The 11,468-nt window shown below is 40.3% G+C and overlaps 1 protein-coding gene across 1 annotated transcript in view; it reads right to left on the bottom strand.

Annotated features, from left to right (window-relative positions):
- Positions 1–270: 270 nt before the first annotated feature.
- NUP210 (nucleoporin 210) overlaps positions 271–11,468 on the bottom strand; it is a 113,001-nt gene continuing 101,803 nt past the window's right edge. The window contains exons 36-40 of the mRNA XM_054033911.1: positions 9,555–9,805; positions 7,151–7,367; positions 6,409–6,504; positions 6,218–6,301; positions 271–2,439 (exon numbers count right to left, since the gene is read on the bottom strand). Of these exons, the coding sequence (XP_053889886.1) occupies positions 2,339–2,439; positions 6,218–6,301; positions 6,409–6,504; positions 7,151–7,367; positions 9,555–9,805 (749 nt within the window). The 3' untranslated portion in view covers positions 271–2,338. The remainder of the gene's footprint in view (positions 2,440–6,217; positions 6,302–6,408; positions 6,505–7,150; positions 7,368–9,554; positions 9,806–11,468) is intronic.

The following is an 11,468-nucleotide window of genomic DNA, read 5'->3' as shown; positions in this document are numbered from 1 at the left end:
GAAGAAAAGAGCCCGTCTTGACTGTCAAATCCTATGGTGAGTTTTCAGGACTGACAATGAGAAAAACAACAACAACGTTTTACTTTTACTGTAAGCAAATTTGATATGCCCGTTAATCATTAGAGCCAATAAACATGACAAGTTTATAGTCACCTTGCAACATGACAATAAAAGGTACAGCATGGGATATGAATAACAAGAGGCAAACAGTTTATAATGTAATTTTAGCTATCAAGCAGCCAAGACATAAAAATTGCCAGCAACACTATGTTAAGGAATCTTATAAAGCTTTATTAAATAAAACAAGTATAAACGGTCATATTTACATTCAAACTGTCAATTTTAAGGAACACCAGCATGTAAGGCACATCTGTATTTCTCAAGCACTAGTAAATAAATTATACAAAACCCCACAAAGGAATACTATTGAACAATGTGGCATTTTCCAATAATACCATGTAAAAAAAACCTATGTGCCACAGAAATTGCCTTTGTATACATTCATGTCTTTCGAATATTTGCCTGTATAATCTTGCATATTTCATATGTTTCTCACAAGAAGAGCTGAATATTTTACTGGCTCACACTGTAATGACACAATATTATGTTCTTTATAACAGATCACTTGTGACTACCTTCACTGAACTTCTTGTTGTTTTTTTGACAATTCACAACTAAGGAAATTATTCACAGTTGTCCCTCTGACAGTATTACATATATGTAAACAAAGCTTGAGGCTGAAGGTGATAGCTGCAAAATATTGCCCACAGGATGAAAGAAAATGACCATTATTTCAATTTTAATCATCAAAGGATTTAACATACCACAACTGAGGTAATTTTTCCCTCCTGGGAGCAATATTTTAAAGCTATGGCTTGAAAACCATTCTCTTCTCATGTTTTAAAATAAATGTGTAAAAATCTCACTCGTATGTACTTTGTTGGCAGTCTTCTGAAAAGCTCAGAATGTCTGAGCATGTACAGTGATCTACTTCCTAGTTCAGTAAAGTAGCTTCTGATTTTTCTGTCAATAATGCAGTTTGAGTCATATGGGCCTGTTCTAGCCAATCAAAACTTAAAAAAACAGAACAAAAAATAAAATAGTTTACTACCTATGCAATATGCTGCATACACTTATTTTAATTTTATTTTATTACACGTAGCTGTTATACAGTAAGTACTCTTTTTACTATTAGGTAAGATATTAATTATACTGTGCCCTGCTTGTACACCCTATTAATAGCTAGTAGTAAAAGTCAACATTTTTAGGGTGCCCATATTGTACCAGAGACAAACAGGTTAAACTAACTGACATTCATACTTCACTTTTATCATATAATGTGCCACTTAGTTCACAATGCAGTAACCAGGGCAGTGGTGATGCATGGAGGCTCAGTGTCTGCTGAGGTACCTATATTTCTAATCAATCAATGAAAATACACTGTTTGTATTAACAAATAGAAAGCCAAAAACAAATGAAAAATAACTGCCTTCACTCAAAAAGATTTGCATACTCCTTTGTAACTGTTCTAGAAATCTTCATTCATAAATGATGGTTACTCTAGAAAGGCACATGCTTTTTAGCATTCTCGGTCATTAGCGCAGGAGAGCACAGTAACCATAAATATACTGCAATTGTACCTATGGGGAGCCATATTTATAATTTTCTGTAAAAAATATAGAAAACAGACTAATCTATTCACAGTTATTACAGCATTTCCTATTTTTAAACTGGCAAATAATGAAGATAAATCACATTGTAAGGCTAAAATATAAGAACACTTATCAGTGCAATACATTCCTGAGTCTCATGATGATAATACTGGAGCCCAAAGAAAACTTTAGTCCTTTGAAATACAGACTCCTTCACATTTTTGGCTCACATTTTATCTGTTTTACTATTTCCCTTCTTTGAAAACCACGTTAAAAGAAAGTTAATTTCCACAGGAAGCAAATAAAAAAAACATAATACTTGACCACCTTCTTCTAAGTGTACCTTCTACCTGCGTGAAGCTTGCAGGAAAGCTAGCTTAGCACAAAGATAGCTAATTGTCCAGTCATCTTTGTCAACTGAACATAACATAAAAGACACAGGAATGGATTTTATAGGATTGAAAGCATCCCCTTAAAAATTTAAAGAGCGCTATGCATTAAAAAAAGGTGTTGCACAGTATATTACACTGCATTTTTAAGATGACTTGCATTACACTAAGCATTTGAAAGTTTTTAAGCCTAGCTGAGAATTTTCCAGAGTGAAATGATTTGCTATTAGTAAAAGCATTGACTTTTCTTTTAACCCAAGTATATGTCCTTGTACAGATGAGTCCCGTAGTCTTTCTTTAATGTGAAGCATAACCAGTACTCCATAGCCTGGAGGGAGGACTGTTTTTTCTATCTGAGTACGAAGGACTGAGAGAAGTTGCAGATGAAACAGAAAAACCTACAGTCGTGGAGAAATAGAGGAAACAATCATATTAAGGGGGGAGAGTAAAAAACCAACAGCTGCTCTTAGACTGGATTAACATTGGAAGGGAGTCTAAGGACTCACTGAAAATAAAGCTCTACCTTTATATTTTCAGGTACATTTTAATCAAATGAAGATGATGGAACTTCTGTATTTCTTCTCACAAGCAACATGAATTAATGCATTGATAAAACCCCCGAGGCCCACATTTCAGTAAATAATGACGACAGTAACTAATAATCTGGGGTTGTTTTACCTCACTCCGAATACCCAAAAGTTATTCATATGAAGTGAGGCTCCAGTTCAGCAAAATACTCAAGCATGTGCCTAACTATAAGCAAGTAGTCCCAACTGATTACATTCGATTATTCATGTACTTATGTGCATTGCTAGCTCAGGGTCCTACACCGAGATAGGTATTCAGTGACTCCTTTGTAGGACAGTGTGAAATTGATTGATTTGTTGTTTTTTTATGAAAGTTAATGTGATTTTTTTCAATAATTAATTTTATGTGGTTATTGACCACCTGATGTTTTGATTTTCCATGGCAGTTCAAGAAACTGAACATTTGTCATGGGCAGGTACGTGGAAACTCAAATTCACACAAAAAGTAACAGCAAGGAAGACAGAAATTGAACAGTGTTGCAAAAAGTAAAAGAAGAGGATGAGTACGTGGTGGGGTTTGCAGAACTAATCCTGCTTAGTGGGAGTTTGTGAATTCTCTTCTCGCCTCAACCAATGATTCACCTTAACATGTTATAAGCAAATGTAGGCCTCTATTGGAAGTAGGTAAATCTCTGTATCACTATTTAATAGGGGAACTTAAGGTGCACAGTTGCATTCAAGTTCACACAGCAAGTCCGTGTCAGAACATGATTAGAATACAAGTCTCTTGACAGCTAGATCTATTTCCCCCCAAATAATTTCAAATTGTAGTAAAATTGAACAAAATCTTGTGAACTCTTTGCAAACCCCAAACCAGGCACATGTCAAGAAAAGATTTTGGTACATAAATTTCACCCAGCTGTAGTTGTTTTAGCTCCTTTCTGTTTTGTCCAAACAAAATAAACAGCATGTTGGCACCTAGGTTTCTGGATAAGTCTGAATGTACAGTAGTGGGAGCTCTGGCCCTAACAGCATCATCAGAATAGTTGGTCTATCAAGTCTGAATTCATTAATTCAGGGGTTTAAATAATTGCTTTTTCTGGCCAAGGGGAAAAAAGGAACAAGGCAAAATGGGAGGTCCTGCAGGTGTGCTGGGAGTAAATTTCTTTGGAAGTTTGGTAATTTTATTCCCTGTATGTTACCTTCTGTTCTCTGACCTCTGGCGTAGTTTAGTGATGCTTGGGACAATTCTTTTTTTCCTTAGATTTTCAGTGGTATGGGAAAGCAGGAGACTAGGAAAAGCAAGTGAAAGGCTCATCCAGTTTTCCTTGCACCCGGCTTTCTTAATCACTTCCTTCATCCCAGACCAGATAAGTTCCATTTTTTTCAGCAATTTTTTGTAGCTAGTGAGGCTTCCAGCCCTTCTGCACTCTGTTCCCAGGGATCTAACACTGGGACTTTCACTTTAATCGAAGGCAAAGAAGTTTCCTTCTCTATTCTATGTAGACTATGCAGAGGATGGAATTTTCCCTGTGCAGTAAGCTGGATACAGTAACTCCTCACTTAACGTTGTAGTTATGTTCCTGAAAAATGTGACTTTAAGTGAAATGATGTTAAGTGAATCCAATTTCCCCATAAGAATGAATGTAAATGGGAGGGTTAGGTTCCAGGGAATTTTTTTTTGCCATACAGTACAGTACTATAGTTGGGAGGTGCCCCCGCCTTACCCCACACAGGCACAGCCCACTGGTGCTGGAGACAATGAGGCAGGCAAGGAGGCTGAAGGTGCTGTAGGCTAGGAGAAGCACATTGCGCAGCAGCAGCAGCTTCCCCTACTCTGCAAGCACAAGGGGCAGGGGGCTCAACTCTCGGCCCGCCCACGCCACCCCTTCCCCCAAACCCCAACCTTAATCTGCCTCTTCTTCCTCCCCTCAACCCAGTTACTCTGCACGCTGCATCCTTGCTCCTCCCCACTCCCTCCCCTGCCTCCTGCCTGCGGCAGTCAGTTGGCTTGCAGCGTTCAGGAGGCAGGAGCGAGGACACAGCACGCAGGCTCCCCCTCCCTTCCCTACTCCTGAACACCGCAAGCCAGCTGATTGCCATGAGCAGGAGGTGGGAGGTGCGCCGTGTCCTCGCTCCTCCCCCCGGCAATCAGCTGGCTTGCGACGTTCAGGGGACAGGAGGGAGGAGCGAGGACTCGGCGCACAAGCTCCCCCTTCTCTCCCCTGCCTCACTCCTCCCCCTCCCTCCTGAATGCCACAAGCCAGCTGATTGCTGTGGGCAAGAGGCGGGGGGAGGAGGAAGGTGCTGATCCACAGGGTCTGCTGGCAGGTGGGAGGCGCTGGGGCGGGGGCACATAGGGAGCTGTTAGGGGCGTTGCCAGCTGTGGACAAAGCAGCCAAACAACGTTATAGTGAAGCACTGCACAACTTTAAATGGAGCATGATCTGTAATTGAGCAAGGATGAAAGATCGAAACGACGTTAAGTGGGGAGTTACTGTACCTCACAAGATTCATTTAATACATGAAACATTGTAGAAGATACTGTAGAGATAATCACTAAGACAACTGAAATCCAAGTAATTAATTTTTATTCCTTGCAGGCCCTTACTCAGACTTTAAGAAAGGGTAATGTAATGCCAAGAAGGAAGAAAGAAAACCTAAGCACATTTTACTAATTATAACTACATAAGAATTTTGAGTATTTCCCAGTTATGCTGGGATTGATTTCCAAATTAAAGTTAAATAGTCTCCCTGCTCATTGTTTTCCTTTTTAAAGATGGGAGCATGCCACTACTTCCCACATTTTATTTTCTTTCCTGACACACTCGGCGGTGATGATGCTAACTTCTGGGAGTCTTGACCTTGCCTGAATCTTCCATGATCAGCAATGGGCTTTTCAACAATGGAGCCTGAAGCATTACTAAACTCTTTCACCCAGGGCACTCTTTTGGCTAACCTTCATTGTACCAACGCTGCTTTACAAATAAACAAATGAATAAATAAAAGTGTGTCTGTTCTGCCACAGAGGGACTGAAATCTCCATTACAGCACAGGAAACTCCACTGAAACTCTCTTAGTGGAATTTCCCAAAGATCGTAACTAAGACAAGATGTTAAAAATTTCTCTCCCAATCAGGAGTGCAACTACTGAGGGTCAAAGAATTCTGATTTTTCCTTATATTTCTGATCAAACCTAAGTATGTACCCAGTGTAACACTGGGATTTCTGATGGTGCATGTTACATAAGGCAAACTAACAACCATAGAAGGTACATACTGAGCTATGGGAGTTTTTGTCATTGGATTCCATAGGAGCAGGATCTGGACCTTAGTTTTCCCACTACTGCAGTTATTTCCCCCCAAAATATTTATTGCAAAAATACCATTTAATGATCCAGATTCTAGTCTCCATCACAAAAATGTAAAGCACAAGTATTTCCACTGAGGTCTAAGGAGTCACACCAGTGTAGGACAGGTGTGTGTGAACTCAGAATCAGGAACACTAAAAAGTTGTATGGTGCTTAGATGCCAGCCTTGTAATTTATTTCAGGATACAGGTTCTCTTAGTGCAACCTCCTTGCAATAATTCAGATGCAATATCTAGGGTAACCAATTAATTTTATTTATAACTGGGTAACAGCTGCTTACTGTTATAGCTGTGTTGAGGCGTTGTCCTTGGGGTAAATGCTGGATAAGTGTTCTGTTCTTTTGGGGAGAAAACTGCATGGTAGGCTGAAAGACATTATCAAAAACATTTCAGAGTGGAAATTATTCCTTTAAAGCACAGCTAAAATGTTTAAATATTAGGAAAATATTATTGCAGCTTTTTACTCCCTTACCTATGATCACAACAGCTGTCCCTGCCAGCAGTGCAAAAAGCGTGAAGAACATTACTTGATAGGAATCAAGGAAGTGTTGGAATAAGCTGGCTCCGTCTGTGGAACCGATTGAAAAGGAGAGATATCATATGATGTTATAAATAGCATTGTATCTTTCTAATCCCCTCTAATGACAACTGGGCTCTTTTCCTAGCTTTTTTCTATTTCATTTTGAATATTTATTTGTGCATGTTACATTTTATTAGTTTAAATAACATGATTGACTTAGATTACAATGGCAATTTCCACTATAATGTTCAAAATGTGCTTGTCGGTGATAACTCAAAATAGATTGAAATGTCACACACATTGTTCCCACCTCAACCCACTAATCAGTTTTGGAAATGCCAAGCCATGTTTGAGAGTATGTAAAAATTAAAGCAAGAAGTACTGTTGGATACTATAGAATTATGGAATTTATGCCAGCTGGGATGGGCAAGCAGCCATTAGAGAGCACATTCCAAAGACAGTAATTGGACTGACCCAGAAAGGGAAATGTGTCCAGCTTCAGCCACAAGGAGCATTTGCATGCAAACCTTGCTGTCAGAATATTAGTGTTTATCTTACATATCAGACAACTTTTTAGCTGATTGTTACTCCGGCTCAAATCTAAGCCACACTAAGTTCTACACCACCACCTTGAACACTAATGAATGTTGGAGATTTATTTTGACCTATGAAATATACAGATAGAAAAACTTACGTCTCATTGGCTCGCTTCTCTCAGCTACATAAATCACTGTCACCGGAACAGTGATCGACTGGTCAGTCACTGGGCTAGATATGGTAAGAATGGTTGATAAGGACCCCTGGCTTGGAACTCCTGGATCAGATACACTAACAGTGTAGATTACATAACTAGGCAGTCCATATGATTTCTCCTTCTCAAAGGCCTTCACCATTGGTGACCCACATTTCACCTGCAAGACAAACATACTGTCCGAACAAGCACTGTGCACACCCTCGTTTCCCAGTTCTATGCCAAAGAGATGCATAAGAATTAAAACTCTCTTGGAAGGAAAATTTGCTTCAAAGAGGAGCATATGTTGTAAACCATAGAGCTATACCACCAAACTTCCTCAGATTCATTCTCCCTCTCTGATTGCACAACTATCTGTTGCCTATTTAGTTTCAGTATTGTTGCTGCCAGTTTTGCTACCCTCTCTTGCAAGGCTGGAGAATAGCATGCATGTGAACTCCCCACACAGTAGCACATGAAAGCAATATCATCCTGCCAGGGCATGAAACAAACACGTGCGTGACCACCAACTAAATAGTAAAACTAACTGTACTGTTCGGAAACAAAGTGAAAACAGAGAAAAATGTTTTCACTCCGTGCTCCCTACCTGTTGCATAACCTCCAGGGTTACTTGTAAGAATACTTTACAATACAATAAATGTAACAGTATACTTCCACATAAAAATGTGATTCTCAACATAAGAACGGCCATACTGGGTCAGACCAAAAGTCCATCTAGCCCAGTATCCTGTCTTCCAACAGTGGCCAATGCCAGGTGCCCCAGAGGGAATGAACAGAACAGGTAATCATCAAGTGATCCATCCCCTGTCGCTCATTCCCAGCTTCTGGCAAACAGAGGCTAGGGACAGCATTCCTGCCCATTCTGGCTTCTCAAGTGGATGGAATCTCTAAGACACAAGAATGTTAATGTTGGCTACAGTACTTAAAAGATCCTCCTATCCTTCTACAAATTAATCTTTCTACTGTCGGGTAACGTCAATACAGCGAGTCAAATACTAAAATGCTTTAAAAAAAAAATCTTAGCAAGGTTGATGAACACAGGTTATTATTATTTTAACATCCGATCTCAAACTTCATGATGAGTTTCTGCATTTAGTCCCTGGGGTGAGAGGAAAAACAATCAAATACTAGATATCCCAAAATATATCAAATATGGTTTACTTAGCTGGAGAAAATACACACAACTGTATGTGCACAATTACAAAAACTAGTGTTTTAATCTTTCCCCTCTGTAGAGATTATAAACATCTGCAGTTCTCACCACAGCAGGTACTGTCAGAAGACATTTTTGAATTTTAAAGGTCATGCATGTATCAGTACATAAAACCAGAGAATCATAGCAGTTAGAGATGGCAAAGCATTGAGTCAGTCCACAGAAAGTGCAGCACATGGTCTCTGGCTAGATGTTAAACTAGCAAACATGACACTTTATTTTTATCCAAAACCAAGTCTGTTTGGACCTCTCACAATAGCTACTAAGAATGGATCTAACAATCCACACACGTATAACAATGGGCAACAGGTTACAGCTGATTGTGACAGGGTGTAGGGGAACTAACTGCTCCCTAGTACATAGGGGGTTAAATTCCACCTACACTTTCTCCTCCCCTTGCATAGGTGCCTAGGGGAAGATTTAGGAGCAGGACTGCTGGAAAGAGAGAATGGCTCTGGGAAGCCTCCATGCTAGCACAGCTGCTGGGGGTGCTGGGTGAACCTCAGATTGGGAAATCTCCCTCCTGTGTTTTGCTCAGGTCCATTTGTTCCAATTTATGCCGAGAAAGGTTTTACCCTGCTGAAAAATCCTGCCAATTATAGCTGCTTGATTTCTCCTGAGCCACACCTCATTAATTCACTCCCCACCTCCTGGGGCTATCATCGTACACATACCCTGACTGTGTGCTGTTGTTATATTTTTGTAAAGTGCCGTGTATATTTTACACTATGGGCTACTCTGTGACTTGCATGGCACCTCCACACATCAGAAAGCAAGAGCCCCTCCTTACATACTTGCATAGGCTACCTGGGCCCGGCCACACAGATGGGCAAACATTCCTCAGACCAGGTAGGCACCAGGCACCATGACAAATTGGCCAGCACTGCTGAGCCAGCAGGGGTGTGTGTGTGTTGTAATTTACTATGGGTATAAGCCAGCCATAAATGACTCCTCCCCTGGAGCAAGGGGAAAGCATGGAGGGCATTATGCATCAGAGGGATGTGAGAGTCACATTGCCTCCTGGAAGTACTCCCAGGGTGATGAAGTTTACACACTGTCCCCTTGCTCACAAATGCACCCAACAGCTCAATACAGCCTTAAATATGTAATGAGAATTTGCCGTGACATACTCACCTCCAGTTTGTCAAGAATTTCAGTGGCTCCAAATATTTTCATGTCAGAACTCGTGTAATGGTTACTTAAGAGAATTTCAGTCTGATCAGCATAAAATCCTGGATTGAACGGCACTTCAGCGCTGATCTGCTCTCCAGAGAAATGGCTGCCCTGGACTGAAGCTGTGACTAGGAGAGCAGTTTTGCTTATGCTCAGATGCTTTAGCTGCTTGTCAGTAAGTCTGTGCATTGTGATGGAACAGGTATAGTGTCCTATAAAGATGGAAACAGTTCAACCCTTGTTAATTTACTTGTGTTTCTTTATGGTTTTTCTCTTCACGCCCAAGAACATTCCTGTGGAAGAAGGGAGACTTTAGAGGGGAATGGAACAAGGAGAAGGTGGTGCCCTGACAAATCACAATGGACAGGGTGTCCCAAGAGTGGAAAAAGGCATGAAAGTGCAGTGGACAAATGGGCCCCCTAGGATGGGGACTACCAATAATTCCCAGGGATACTGAACTACAAGACTTTCTTCATGTAAAATTGTTCATGTGCCCAGCTGGTTTGAACCAAATTTTGAGTGCATGATTTCTGAGAACACTGGATCAAATGTGTTATTCCAATCCAAATATAACAACATACACTCTGATCTCTTCATCCATCTAGCCAACAACCATCATCATCAATTTTGTCTGGTATGATTTGTTCTTTAGAAACCCATCCTGCATATTGCCTTATTGCGCACTGCTCCATTACTGCTCAGATATTCAGTGATTTCCTCCAACCTCTTAAAAGTCATCCCATTAGATTACTAAGGATTAATAAAATAAATAAAAAAAAATCCCAAAGTGAGCTGAGTGGATATTATCAGTACAAGCTGATTTTCTCATACACATCAGTTTCCTTGCCATTTTCTCCACCACTCGTTTTCTATATCACAAGACAGATGCTTTTCTCAAGAAGAATTTGAGCGGGAGGGAGTAACCACACTCTCGCACCTCAGAAAGTTTGGCTGACCATGTGTTTAAGCACAGATCTGAAGCAAAGATAAATACATGCCCCTTTTTTCTGTATAAGGAAACTGCACACATCTTACCCCAGATGGCATACTTTCTGCAGCACTGTGCAACAAAGGTAACCTCCATTATCCAGAGTGACAGGTCTACTGGACTATTATAAGAATGCTCTCTCCACATAAGCTGTGCTTTTTAAAAATCATATTGTGTCTCATGTACACTTCTCTCCTGCTCTCCCAGTGTTGCCAACTCTCATGATTTTATTGCAAGTCTCACAATGTTTTGGTCTTAAAGCCCCACCTCCTGATGTCATGGGATCAGAGGAGAATATTAGCTTTCATTAAAATAAAAAAGTTTCTAGCCCTCACAGTTGTAAGGAAAAACCTGAAAACATGAATCCCTAAAATGTTCACAAACCAAATAAAGAAGAACATCAAATGCATTAGGTTAAAAAAAAACATACAATTTTTAAGTCATTCTTGTGATTTTTGAATCCTTGGGGTTGAGGATACTGCAATACCTGCACAAGACAGAGACAGTGAACAGACTGAGATCAGCTTTAGCCCAACATACATTATTGGGCTCAGTACAGGGTTATCTGGGTGAAATTTAATGGCCTGTGCTATACAGGTCGGACTAAGTGATTTAATGGTCCCATCTGAGCATAAACTCTATGAATCTGAGACTGAATCTAGATAGAAGACTGTCAAGGCTGCTTCCCCATGTTGAACTTTGGGGTACAAATGTGGGGGCCTGCATGAAAACTTCTAAGCTTAATTACCAGCTTAGATCTGGTCCACTGCTACCACTTCCAAAATGCTAATTCCCTTTCCTGGGTAGCCTTGAGAGACTCTTCACCAATTCCCTGGTGAATACAGATCCAACCCCCTTGGATCTAAAAACAAGGAAAAAATTAATCA

Source organism: Malaclemys terrapin, chromosome 7, assembly GCF_027887155.1.
Source record: "Malaclemys terrapin pileata isolate rMalTer1 chromosome 7, rMalTer1.hap1, whole genome shotgun sequence".
NCBI lineage: Eukaryota > Metazoa > Chordata > Testudines > Emydidae > Malaclemys > Malaclemys terrapin.
Note: the sequence above shows the minus strand (reverse complement) of the source record. Positions and strands in the feature narration are given on the sequence as shown.